Source organism: Monodelphis domestica, chromosome 6 (assembly GCF_027887165.1).
Source record: "Monodelphis domestica isolate mMonDom1 chromosome 6, mMonDom1.pri, whole genome shotgun sequence".
Taxonomy (NCBI): Eukaryota; Metazoa; Chordata; class Mammalia; order Didelphimorphia; family Didelphidae; genus Monodelphis; species Monodelphis domestica.
Genome location: NC_077232.1, coordinates 158,140,202 through 158,154,701, shown reverse-complemented (window position 1 = coordinate 158,154,701; position 14,500 = coordinate 158,140,202). Strand labels below are relative to the sequence as shown.

The following is a 14,500-nucleotide window of genomic DNA, read 5'->3' as shown; positions in this document are numbered from 1 at the left end:
GTGGCAGTTTGGTTAAAGCTTTTGGGTGAGGAGGGAATGCTACAGTAAGACTAGGAGGGTAGTAGAAGATAAAGCTGGAAAAATATATTGAATCCAAGTAATGGAGGTATTGGGTCTTGAATGTCATACTAAGTCATTTAGAATAAGTTTGATAGGTATAGGTTTTTGATCAGGGAAATGATCTAGTGAAGGAAATATTCCAGGAATATTACTCTAATAATGGTATATAGGATGTATTAGGATGGAGAAAGAGTAGAGGTAGGATAAGGAGGAGGTTCTTGCAATAATAATTATAATAATAATATCAGATTTATCAAACTAAATAATTAATTTTCCCTATCAACTTTCAATTCTTCCTGGGATATGGTTTTTCTTTCTTCCCATTCTTTCATCCTTTCCCCCTTTTTCCTCCCTCCCATCTTCCCTTCCTGCTTTTTTTAAATGCTTACTATATCTAAGACACTGTATTGAGTGCTAAGAATACAAAGGCAAAGTAAGTTTGTTCCAGACAATAGATTAGGAGGCTTGAAGGATAGGAATTAGGAGACTAGAAGTCAACAGATTGAGAACTGATAATCAGCAGAAAGAGAAAAGGGAAGGGAATAAACATTTATACTATACCTACTAAGTGCCAAGCTAATGCTAATCACTTTTTAGGAATATTATCTCATATGATCATATGATCTCACTTGAAAGTAAAAAGAATCATTAGAAAAATAAAATAGTAAGGACAGTTCAGAGAGCAAAAGGACAAATAAGATCCTTAACACTTAGAGAAATAGTGTGGCGTGATATCTAAAATGCTAGATTTGAAGTCAAGAAGACTTGAGTTTAGAGGGCAGCTGGGTAGCTCAGTAGTTTGATAGCCAGGCCTAGAGATGGGAAGTCCTGGGTTCAAATGTGACTTCAGACACTTCCTAGCAGTGTGATCCTGGGAAAGTCGCCTAACCCCCATTGCCTAGTCCTTACCACTCTTCTGCCTTGGAACCAATACACAGTATTTATTCCAAGTCATAAGGTAAGAGTTAAAAAAAAAAAAGACGGGTTCAAATCCCACCTCTGATATTGACTGTATGGCTATAGATAATGTATTTAAAACTTTTTGCCTTCGGTTTCTTTATCTCTAAAATTTGAGTAATAATGCATATAATATCTATTTTATTTAACTATGAGATAATTGAAATAATGTATGAAAAACACTGTAAACTTTAGGATGTTGTTTAGGTGTCAATTGTCATTATTTATATTAACTTTCATAGTCCCTAAGGGCATTACTGTATATTATCCCAGTATTATAAATCCCAGTTAATATTCATATTAACAACCATAAGTCACCAAGACTAAATGATATGGATTATAAGACAAAGAAGTACATAATACATTTTTACAAATATTTCAAAATGGTGAAAAATTTAAAATTTCAGCTCATAGATTTGGAAAGTTCACATGTGGTGTTAAGGGTAAATTTTAGGGTTGAGACTGAATGTATTTTTTAGTTGGTTGCCAGGGATGTAAATTCTAAATCCCAATGAAATACTCAAGTTGGAATGGAATCTTATGGTGGCTTATTTACAATAGAAGGAGGAAATTAATAATGAGGGAGAGAGAGAGAAAAGGGAAGATCTGCTCTGGCCTGGTCTGAGCCAGGGGGAGTTCAGAGGCCTCAGCCAAGGGGCCTTCCCAGAAAATTAAATCTAACTCAGCTTCCAGCCATGAGGACTCCTCCAAGATGAGGGACCTCCTTGGAGGCTAGTGCCTCCAGGAAGAGCCAAGGAAAGGGGAAGTCAGCCTTAACACTCACAACATGGTCATTTCAGGGAAGCAGTCTGAGGTCCCATTGCTGGAGCTCCAAGTCAAGTTCCACCAACCCAGCCCCTCTCACAGCAAGTAACGCAAAATATAAAGGCAGTTCTTTACGTCACTTCTTGTGTCTTACATGTACCAATGGTGGCTTAAACTTGGCTTTGGACATCCCAGGGGATCAGTCAGTTGTTTCTGATTTGTTACCTGCTAGCACACGTGAGTCACAGACCATTCCCCCCTACACTTAATCCTTAAGTGGGGATGTATACATTCCTGGTTGCTAAAATTCTAAAGACTAAGCAGGGTGGAGTAAATCTAAAATTCACAGTGGAAAACTTACATTTCTTGAAAATACCAAAAAAATGAAGGATCATTTTGTATATATTCATCTTGCCTTAGAAGGGAGAGAAGAAGTGACCTATGCAGGTACCTAAGCAAAAACCTAGATGAGGAAACCTAAACCTTGCCTTAAGAGAAAGAAAGCATAAACCATAGCCAGGCTAGGGTTGATTCCCCAAGGGTTTCTAGAGGGTCAAAAAGCACTGGTAATTCAAAGAACAAAGACAAAAGGGACAATCAGTAGTGGGATCTTATAAATGGCATAATGGATAGGACAATGGACCTGGGCTCTGCCTTAGATACTGGCTGAAAGGCTCTAGTGAATTCATTAAACTGGGCTTTAGTTTTCTATCTATAAAATAAGAGGATTAGATTTTTATGTCTTCTAAGTCCTTTCCAGTTCTAAGATCTTACTGAATAAAAAGTTGGGATTCAAATGTGCTATTTATATAACCAGTTAAAAGGTTAGGACTGAGTCTAAAAGTGAAGGCAAAAAGATACTCTATTCAAATTACAGTATATAAAACAATTTTGTAACTTCATGGTTTTTAAAAAAATTTTTATTCAGCAAGATCTTTCCAGACTATAATGCTTTTATTTCCCATTTTCCTCTTGCCAAACACTATCATCAATTATTTTACCCTTCCCACCATTGCCATTCAGCAGATACTAGGCTAGAACCATCAATAATTTTGTTTGGCAGTTTAAGGCTTTCGCTTTCCCTCTCTGTAAAGCATCTCTTTTTATCTGGTTTGTAAGGGGCACACTCAGCCTCTTAATCTTCCATCTGCTGGAGACCATCTTGCTGTCCATCTTGACTGTTGTTTCCTGGATACAGCATAATTATTGTCATCACAATTCTCGCCACTGAAAACATTTATTGAGGGCCAACTTACTAGGAACAGTCACTGTAGTGTCTGCCCAATGAATTTAAACATTTGTTTACTCCTGATTGTGGCAAGGTTGGCACTTCTTGTACTTTATCTCAGCTCGATTCCATCATTCTGAGGGGCTGGATTTGGAACAGAATTTCATAGCTTAGACTAAAACCCAAATCCTGGGCTTTAATCCAAAGGCTAGAGACTCAAGTTCATGATTGAATCAGTGCAACAACTTCAATTCAGTTCAACATTTAGAGACCACATACCACAGGTGAGGCACTGTACGCAACCCTGAGGGATAAGCAAAGATGAGCCACTAGGACATGGTCCCTATCTTCAGGGAGCTTACATTATCTGGGAGATGGAAAAACCATACGCACAAATAACAATGAAAAAAAATCAGAATGTGATAAATGCCTAGTAAAGATAGGACAAAGTGTTTTGAAATTCTAAGGGCAGAGACATCATTTGCAATGTAGGGGATCTTGGTTCTTTTCCTCCTAAATCTTTAAAAACTTACCTGAAAGCCCTATGCTTGTGGCTATTATCATTGTCCACATCTTATCCTTATCTTGAGAGGAAAGATGGTGAAATGAAAACAATATAGAGTTTAGAGGGAGGAGGACTTAGAAGGGCAACTATCCCTAAATATTACCGACCTGTTACTCAATCATTTTTTGGTCCTGTCCATTCTTCGTGACTTTACTTGGGATTTTCTTTGCAAGGATACTGGAGTGGTTTGCCAGTTCCTTTTCCAGCTCATTTTATAGATGAGGAACTGAGGCAAACAAAGTTAAATGACTTGACTGGGGCTACTTAGCTAGTAAGTGTCTGGTGCCAGATTTGAACTCAGGTCCTCCTGACTTCAAGGCTAGCACTATCTAGTTGCCCCACTAACTACTTGACTGGATAATTCACTTACTCCCTCTGTGCCTCAATTTCTTCATCTATAAAGTAGGCATAATAAAACCTACCGCAAAGATTTGTTGTGAGGATCAAATAAGATAAAGTCTACATACTGATACATGTATATGTGCATGTGGATGTGTGGGTATGGCTTATTTCCTCTCTTGACATTAGTCTTTCCATTTTAGAATTTATTTACATTTCAATGTAAATGGGTAGTGACATCCATCTATTCTTTTATTTATTTATTTTAAACCTTTAACTTCTGTCTTGGAATTGGTTCCAAGGCAGAAGAGTGGCAAGGGCTAGGCAATGGGGGTTAAGTGACTTGTTCAGGGTCACACAGCTAGGAAGTGCTTGAGGTCATTTTTTTTAAACCCTTACTTTCTATCTTAGAATCAATTCTGTGTATTATTTTTAAGGTAGAAGAGCAGTAAGGGCTAGGTAACAGGGGCTAAGTGACTTGCCCAGGATCACACAACTATGAAGTAAGTATCTGGGGCCAGATTTGAACCTAGGACTCAATTCACTGAGACACTTAGCTGCCCCCTCCCTTCATTCTTTTTGCTTTTCTTTTTGCCCTGTTCTTGCACCAGCTGGTTCTTGTAATGGTCTTAAAAGCCAACCATGGTCTGCCTTGTCTCAGATCCAGAGTTTAGTAACAGACTAGTAAATTAGCAAGTCTTTCTCCCCTCCCATGGAAAACAACAAACTGTCCCCAAGACCAGTTGTGAATGAATCATTATTGTTTACTTTTCCATACACTATATAGAGACTCTCCGAAAATGGCTTATGTTCAAAGGCCCGTTTGCTTCATGGAGTCTTCCCCTCATTATGGGTCAATCAACACTTTTCCATGCCATGGACTGTAACTATGGATTAAGAAAATGACACAAAGAAATTTAAGGACTTATATCCTAAACCATAATCATTGGGTCTTTTCCCCACCAATGACATAAGTATACAGACCTTAAAGTACAAAATAAATGTTAGCTACTAGTATTTTCTCCTCATTTGTATTTCAATTTAATCCAATTTTTAAAAATTGTGCTAGAAGTTAGTAATAAAAAAACAATGAACAGTCCTGTACCAGAATTATTCCAGGGATATTTCTAGGGATATTATGTCCTCTCACCCCTTTACTCGAATTCTTCCACCCCAAATATATCATCATCAGAACTAGTTCTTTGGTGCTCTTTATACCTTGAGGATTCAGAGTGTCATTCTGTCACATGTCGGAACTTCCTACAATTCCTCCCAGAGCCTTCTTTTTGTAAAGAGGTCTCTGGCTGGCCTTCATTCCTCCCTCAGTACTGTTCCTGACTTTCGTCCCAGGCGAGCTACTTTTATCCTTCCCTCTACCTTTACCACCATTTTCATATTATTATGTTGTGTTTCCACATTAGAATAGATTCTACTTATGTATCATGTCCTCAACACCCATTTGTCCAGCCATCTAGACAACAGTTGTCACATTTTTGTCACTCTGGTCCCTTATTTCAGCTTGGGAATAGGAGCTTCCCTAGATGACTTGTCCCTTTGATAATTGTTTCTAACTATTTCTTTGCTCCTACAAAGACTCCCAGGGGGTGGTTTTGAGGTCTGGAAATTAGAATGGACTTTCCTGAAAGATAGGCAATTCTTGAATCACTGGAGGAGCCTATAATTCTGTGATTTCAGGAGATAATCTCTTTCTCCTCAAAAAGTCTTCTCCATCCAACTGGCTTACACTTGAAATTCAACAACTGGAAATTCATTCCTTTGGCTAAAAGCTTTATTTCCAGTTAAAATGTAAATATCCTCTTTGGAAGAGTTTAGTATGACATTGTGAAAAGAGCCCTGGAGTCAGGGATGAGGCACCAAGGTTCAAGTCTACACTCATTTCCTTCATCATATGAGTAAGTCTCAGAATCTCTCAGGTTCTGTTTCCTCAAATGAGAAACGAAAGGAATAACTGATATTTATATAGTTCTTTAGAGGCTATGGCAAATATTTTATATACACTGACTCATTTAAACCTCATAACAACTCTGAGAAGAAGCAATGTTATTACCCCTTTTTAAAGATGAGGAAGTTGAGGCTCAGAGAAATGATATGACTTGTCTGTGATCACCTGGCTGGTAAACAGCAGACAGGAGTAGAACCCAAGATCTTCCCAACTCCAACTACTCTACTCTATTGACTGCTGCTCCAAGCTCCCTTGTGGGGATAGAACTGGAGAGTAGAAAGAGTTCTAGATTCAGAATCTAGAATTCAGATGCTAGGTCTACTACTTATTAAGCAAATTGCAATACCACTGTGGGCCTCAGTTTCCTCATCTATAAAATGACTTCTCAGGTACTTTTTAGTTCAAAATCTATACTCCTAAAGAGCCAGCTTTCCTAATGGCTGCTGTAGCTTGATAGTTGAAAGAACTCTTAGAAGCCTTTGGTCCAACTCACTTTTTCAGATGAGGAAACTGAGGTACTTTTCTTCAAGCTCTAACTAAGGTTTTCAGATCTTTAGGATTCATTAGCACAATTGTGGTTGAGATGATCAAATCCTATTCAGAGAGCAAGATTGAGTGGGGAATGAGAAATAGAGCATAAGACCTACTGCTGAGGAATAGGAGAAGTCAGTCCATGGAAGAGGGAAAAAAAGGAATCCCAAGTCTGGAAACAACCAGGACTTTGTCTTCTTCCAAGCTCTGATTACCATCAATCTATGAAAAGATGTGGAAAATGTGATTTAAAAGCTGGTCCTGCCCTTGAGTACCTTGATGCCAGTTGGTTCCTACTTTCTAGCTCTCTTTTTAATACTGGTCTCTTAGGTCCCATCAACTACTTCCTGCAGCACAGAGCACAGGTAGACACACACATTATGCCTCATCAGAGACCAATTGTTTCCCATTACTTTGAGTTCCCCAACCTCCCTTCCCTGTTTTCTTGCATTTCAGATACTTATTGCTTCAATTCCTCTACAGGTTCTACAGATGATCTCAGACTCTCCAAACTAGAGCTGTTTTGCACCAAAAGTGAAGTTATTTTCAAATTCTTTCATGTAAGCTTTTCTATGAACCACTGAGGCATCAAAGCCCAAGCACTCCTCAGTCTTTTGTAAATCAGACACATTGCACAAATGGGAGCCAGTACTATTGCTTTTGACAAACAAGGGGTCAGCAACACCACCAACACCACCCCCTAGGAATAATGAAATAATGGAAAAGCCTTATTCCAGATATGATCCACCTTCCTTCTGAGTCTGCCAGAGATGTCAGCTTCTCTTTGCTCAATCTGCAGGCTCAAAGGATTTTGTGCTGTTTTAGTAACTACGATGTCACAAGATTATAGGATTTAGAAGGGGAAACTGTGGGGACTTCTCCAAGGTTATGTAGCTAGTGAGTAGCAAAGGCAGCTAGTGCTTCAACCAGGGTTGGGTGATTAGCACTTTGACCCCAGATGCCAAAATTTAGAGGGTGCTGACAGTATTCACATTTCTTCAGCAGCTAGAGACAACTGAGCTTAGCATTTAGTTAGCAAAAGCCATTAGCTAAAATAAGAAACTATCCAAGGTCAAAGTGAGCTCCTCAACTCAACTCCTTTCTCATTCTTTCCTCTTTTTCCACCAAATGGTGGCCTCCCCAAAAGTAACTCCACAATTACTTTGCTGGGACTCTACCCAAGTGGGACTTCATCTTCCAAGGTCTCAGATCTCTCTCCCCAACTCTAAACTGAATTCATTTTTTAAAGTTTATTTTGAGGTGATTTTTCTTGCATTTGGTGATGCCTACTCTATGTGCCAGAATTACCAGCTCTGGAGTCCCCTGATACCAACTCCAGTGCTTTTTCTCACAAATACTTTATGTCTTTTAAAGGGCTTTTGGGGTATGCTGAAACGAACTTCTAAGCCCGAAGTTGTTCTTGGCTAGGAAAAGAGATATGAGAAAAAATATGAGAAACGAGCTAAAGGAAGAGAGATCTATAAAGGTAATAAAAAGGAAAAAACACTAGATTTGAAAATCTGAGTTCCAATTTAAGTTCTAATCCCAACTCCACAATTTGCCATCTCAGTGACCCTTTGACTCCAATCATTTCTATGTTTTGAGCCTCAATTGCCTCATCTTTAAAATGAAGAGGTTGGACTAGATGACTTCCAAGTTTCCTCTCAGCTCTAAAACTTTGATTTTATGATGTAGTTGCAATAGGACAACATTTTGTCAACTTGAAAACCAAGAAATAAGAAGTTTAACCTATTCAGGACAGTGTGGACAGTTCTCATTGCTTATCCATACCAAAACAAACACAACAATATGCTCCCTAGAGAGGACTAGACAAGAGGTCTGAATTAGTGATCCTCATTAGCTGTGGGACATTGGGCAAATGGCTTCACTTTTCTGAGTCTTAGTTTCTTTATCTGCAAAATTATTCAATCAACTAGCATTTATTAAATGTCTACAATGTGCCAGTAACTAAACCAACTACTGGGAATGCAAAAAAGAAAAAGTAAAATAATCCCTGCCCTCAAGATACTTACATTCTAACAAGGATAAGAATTCAATTACATGTGGAATATACAAAAATTAATATTTTACTTTTGGGAGAGAGGGCACTAGCAGTTATGGCAATCAGGAAAGGCTTCCTATAGATGATATTTTAACTAAGTCTTGAAACAATCCAGGAGTTAAGGTTAAGAGGACATGTGGGTCATTAAGGACTGTCAATGCAAAGCCACTGAGATGGAAGCTAGAACATCTTGTATGTGTAAGAGCAAGTAGGTCATTATGGCTGGACTGCAGAATTGATGGGAATGAGTAATAGATAAGTCTGCACATGCAAAGAGTCTTCATTGTGAAGAACTTTAAATGTTAGAGAAGTTTGATTTTTACTCTACTGGTAATAGGGAGCCTCTGAAGTTTACTGGGGGAGGGAAGGAGGAGGATATGGTCAGACCTATAATTTAAGAAGGTCACTTGGGAACTGACTAGAAGATGGATTAGAGTAGGGCAAAGAATCCTGGTAGGGAAATCAAATAGGCTATTTCAAGAGTCAAGGCAAAAGGCAATAATAACTTGGACAAGGGTGCAGGCTGTGTGAGTGAAGGTAATATATGCAAGAGATTTTGAGATGTTAGAAGTGGCCAACTTGGCAACAGATTAGATGTATGGGGTGAATAAGGAGTTGAGAAAGTCAGTAGAGTTGCAAACCTGTATGACTGGAAGGATGGTTGTGCCCTTGACAGTAATAGCAAAGTTTTGGAATGGTGTAGATTTCTAATAAAAGATTGCAAATTCATTATTTGACATGCTGAATTTAAAAAGGCTATGGGAAATACAATTTGAAATGTGCAATAGCTAGTTTGTAGTGCAGGGCTAGAACTCAAAAGAGAGACTGGGTAGAATTTAGAGATGTGGGAGTCATCTGCAAAGACATAATAAATGAACTCAAAAGAACTGCTGAGGGCCCCCTGAGTGTAGGGGGAGGGGGGGGGAAGAGGATCCAGGTTAGAGGATGATTGATCCATAACTAGAGATTTTGGTATACAGGGCAAGCAGCATAAAACTGCTTACAAATCAATTTGGCATTTTGCTAGGTAAAGAAAATACAATTATTACTTAAGTGGGAGGGAGGAACTAGCTATTTTTATAGACTCTCTTCTACTGAAAGAGCACATGGCCTAAATTCCTATGATTCTGTATCCTAGGGCAAAGCCCTAATAGTTCCACCTTGATTCTAGCTCTGATCATAGATCTCTCTCAAAACACTTGAGAAGTTGTCCAGGACTCCTACCAGGTCTCTATTTCCTGTTTTTCCCTTACCCAATTCTCCCCTAATGTGTTTCTACCATCTGAGTATTTTGCCCATCTGTCCCATGGGGGTTCCCGCTTGGCTCCTCTCCATTTGAGCTTCTTGCAATATTGTGCTGCTGAGGCACAGACTGTTCCTTCACCACTGAAAAAGGTCAAGCATTTATTAATCCCTGTATCAACATGACAACAAAGGAGTCCTTGTAAAAATGGAATGTTCAACTTGGATGGAACACAGATGAACCAGTCCCTCCCAAATCTGGCAAATTCTGTTCAATTTCCTATCCTTCAAATAGAATATGTTAATGTCATCATTTCTTTTGGAGAATGTGGAGACCTGCTTTAAAGTACCAATCAGCCCTTGAAGGAGCAAGTCTCTTCTGTCATCACAAGAACAAGCGTGGTTTCTTTTTAAGCTTGAACACTGGATTGGTCATTGACATAAACAAACTTAATATCCCGGGCAGAAGGCCATGGACTCTTGTGCATAGCATAGCCATCCCTGTCCTGCTGGGGGGAGACATCCCTTCTCAGTTCTGTCCCAGTTTGATTCAAACAGGAGGCAAACCTTTTCATTGGGCAGTGACCTATAGGAACTACAGCTCGGACTGGCTGTCGGGCAAGTGGAGTCATTCAGTGCTCCAGCCTACTGTCAGTGTGGTGAGTGTGGTATAGTGTGGCCTCCCCATAACCAGGGCCTAAAGGGAAAGCTCTTCCATCATTACTTGCTCTTTCGTTTCAAACTATGCCCTTAAGTGGCTCTCAATCTCTGCATTTTCTAACACCAAAAGACAGTTTATTTTTGTCATCTCAGCATGCAGGGAAGCCTGCTTCAATAAGGCATTGCCAGAGTTTAAAGCAATTTTCAAAAATCTTTTCTGTCCTTTTTAAAAGATGTAGTTAGTTCAATCATTTAAAGCAGGCCTTCTCCCTGCAGTGGAATGCTGGATTTGAAAGAATAAGGCTTAGGTTCAAAACTTAGGTCTGTCATTACCTTTGTGAGCTTGGGAAAGCATCTCTTGGCCTTGGTTTCCTCATATGAAAAATAATAGTATTAGACAAGATGACATCTAAGGTCCCTTCCAGCTCTACAGCTATGATTCTATGGTCTTTCTTTATACCAAATGTTAGAGACTCCCCATCCTCTAACCATTTTTAGTAATAATCAGTGAAATCCAGTGACTTTCATTCAAAAAGCATTTATGGCATAACATGGCACAGTCCTTTGGCATTGTGTTCTTCCCAATACAGCTTGAACCCAAGTTTCTTGGACTGATTTCCCTTTATTAATCAGTATATAGTCTGCTTTTCATTAAAACTGGCACACTTGCTATTCTCCATACATTGCACTGTCTCCTTCCAAACCTTTGTACAGGCTTTCTCCTACCTGGAATGCTCTCCTTCCTCATCCCTGCCTCTAAAAATCCCTCTCTTCTCAAGTGTCAACTAAAGGCTCAACTCAAAGTAAGGGAAATTTCTTGATTTTCTCATTTTAGTATGTCCCCATTAAAATTCCTTTGGATTCCTTTTGCATTTACACATCTAGGTCCCTTTCAATTCTCCTATCCCCTTCCCCAAAGAATGTAAACTCTTTGAGTGCAAGGACTGTTTCATTTTACATGTTTCATTTAATTTTCTCCTCCATACCTAACCCTCTGCCTGGCACATGGTAGGCTCTTAATTTTTTTTTTTTAAGAATTCAAATTTATTCAGTTTGGGGACAGGGGCAAGGACGTCATAAAAGGATAAGGGGGAATCTTGGTGATTTGGGCTATCTCAGCCCCAACTTCTTCTTCTCCTTCTGCTTCTTCCGTACAACATCCAGATTCCGGTCCTTCCACATGCTCTTGCGTAACTTGATAGGCCGGGAACCCACATACTTCCCATTCATCTCCCTCATGGCCCGCACATAGTCACTGGGGTCCTTGAAACTGACAAAGCCATAACCTTTGGTCTTGCCTGTGCGCTTATCCCGGATAACTTTGGCTTTGAGGAAGGAGGGGAATCTGCTGAAGGCTCGGGCCAAGATGTCATCATTCACCTCATTGCCCAGATCCCCACAGAAAATTCGGAAATCATCTGCATCCCACTCCAGGAGGCTGGGGTCTTCCCAACTGCTCCCAGCTGCTGTTCGGATGCACCGTTTCAACTTCTCTGGCTTCCCTTTCTTCTTGTCCTCACCTAGTGGCTCTGAGACCTCAAGGGCCATGAGTCCCGGGGGTGGCTGGGGCTCAGGCCGGGGTCGGGGCCTGGGCCGGAGAGACAGGAGCTCAGGGATTCGCAGGGGTGGGAGCAGGCCCCGCACTACTTCCAAAGGTAGAGGCAGAGGCTCAGGCTCAGGCAAGGGCATGGCCAAGGGCAGGGGAAGGCTGGGCCCAATGATTGTGGTAGCTCCTGGGCCCCCCACAGCCACTTCTTCCAGCCCAGAAGTTGCAGCAGCTGAGGCAGCTACCACAGCCACAGCCGCAGCTGCAGCCTCCTCTTTCTCTTTCAAGCCCAGGCCCAGGTCTAGTTCCCGAGGAGCTGGAGGCTCCTCGGGGGGAGGTCTCAGAGTCACCATCGTGCCAATTGGGGGTCCCGGTGCCCGGGCCATGAGTGGCAACATCATAGGGGGTCCAGGAGGCCCAGGGAGGGGAGGCCCAACCAGGGCCTGATGTGGCAGCCGAAGAGCCATGGGGCGTGGGCCACCTGCGGCCAAGTGGAGAAACATGGCATCCCGGGCCTCTGAGCTGTCCAGCCGACTTCTATCTCCCCCAGGCCCGAAGCCAACAGGACTCACAAAGGGGCCAGGGGGAGCCACGATGGGAGCGATTACTGTGGCTGCTGCTGCTGCCCGGGCCTCCAGGCTCTGCTGGACCTTCTGGTAGGTGTTAGTGGCAATGATGGGGCGGAGCACGGGAGCTGGCTCCACAGCGGGTACGAGCGGGGCTGGAATCCCAGACATTGGAGCCCCCAAGACTTCCTGCTCAAACAGCGCCATCTCTGCCTCCATCTCTTTCAGTCGCTCCTCACCGCTTTTCCCGGGCACTCCGGGCCCTGGGCCTGAGGGCACAGCTTCTCCGCCGCCTGGGAGTGGCCCGGTCCCGGCCATCATCGTTGTCACCACGGCCGCTTTGCGGCAGCCGCCTCCGTCAAGCTCTCTGAGCTGACGCACGCTGATGACGCAGGACGCACGTGCCTCTCAATTAAATTCTTGATGAACTGAAATTATTTAGAAGGTGTACGTCACAGTGAATAGAAGACAGACCCAAGAAGCAAAAAGACTTAGGTTTAAGGTCCTACCGCTTAAGTACAGGCTCACTAGCTGGGTGAGCGCGGTTAAGGGCATCAGCTTGCTCCAGGCAAACTCTCCCATGTCATAGGTTTTGCTAGGCTACATACATCCTTGGAGGAGTTAGAATGATGCTTGCATTGTTAGACATGCTTTGCTCGGCTATAAATATTTGTTCTGAAGGTTTTGCATTTCTTTTCTTTTAAATTGGGGAGATGGATAGGAGGGAGAGAAAATAAATGCTTGTCAATCAGAAAAGAAAATGAAAGGAAAAATAGGACTATAAATTATGGATGAATTGCATGTCTGTGAGAGGCACTTTTTCCAGAGAATCCCAGGCTGATGAAGGCATAGACCTAATAGGGGATAAAAATTTTAGGACATTATGCTAGCTGCTGAGGACATAAAGACATTGAAAACCAAATCTTACTTTCAGGGAACTTGGGTTCTATTAGAGGATACAATATTCAGATTATATCTAAGAGGAAGCTCCTTTTGATTTTTGCTCTTCATAAGCTGACATAGACTTTTTCTCAAAGAACCTGGATATTAGAACCTTGTGACTGGAAAGGCTGGAGAAGACTGAAAAGTCAAATGGGACCAGTTCAACTGTCTTCTGCCCACACTGTCTTTAATAATCACTTTGAGAACACTGGACAAAGAAGATTATGGATTTTTCTCTTCTGCTTTATCTGACTTCCTGCATCCTAACTAAGACTGACTATAGTCCCCATTATGGGGTTAGAAAAATGCCTATTTTGGATTTCTTTGCTCACTTTGTTACTACCAGGCCTCCCATTCAACTAAGAAGCCATGTGCTATTGATTTTTAAATTTGGTATCAACTTGTATTATTTTGTAAATTTCTGACTAATTTGTCTTCCTCCTTGGAAGCCTCACAGAATCAATGGAATTTCACAGCCAGAAAGGACTTTTTCATGTAGTGTACCCCTTACCAGAACAAGAATCCCTTCTAAAATATCTTTGACAAGTGAGCATTCAGCTTTGCTTGAAGACCTCATGTGAGGGGGAATCCATTACCTTCCAAGACTCTCAATTCCATTCTTGATCAGCTTTAATTGCCAAATTCCCCACTATATGTTTGTGTTTTTGCAACTTTGATTCAATAAGCTTCTACTTTGTACCAATCACAGTACTAGGTTTTGAGAATGCAAAGACAAACATGAATTACAGCCTTTCAAATACATCATCACATGGAGGTGACCTTGTGTCCTCGAAAGCTATGCCAACAGACCACAAACTGGCAGATTCCACAAAGCAAGAAAAGCTTGGAGTATGGACCCAGCATTGAGTTGTAAGTTTATTGTGTGAAAACTAACCCTGCTAAATCTAGAGAGACCCATCAACTGAGGATTAGTAACCATCTGACCATACTGTCTTATAAAGACTGTCTACAGGTAAAGGAGGGAATTGTGCTCTGCATCAGTGAGAGTGATATCTTCATCAGTGAAATTATGGATTCTTGAAGCAAACATACATATATGACTAATTTAGCCTC

General features: G+C 41.2%; 1 protein-coding gene across 1 annotated transcript; it reads right to left on the bottom strand.

Annotated features, from left to right (window-relative positions):
* Nucleotides 1-10,895: 10,895 nt before the first annotated feature.
* On the bottom strand, nt 10,896-12,863 carry LOC130455062 (RNA-binding protein 42-like). Its single transcript, XM_056802698.1, has one exon. It carries the CDS (start codon nt 12,803-12,805, stop codon nt 11,483-11,485), a length of 1,323 nt encoding a protein of 440 aa, XP_056658676.1. The 5' UTR covers nt 12,806-12,863; the 3' UTR covers nt 10,896-11,482.
* Between the last annotated feature and the right edge of the window lie 1,637 nt (nt 12,864-14,500).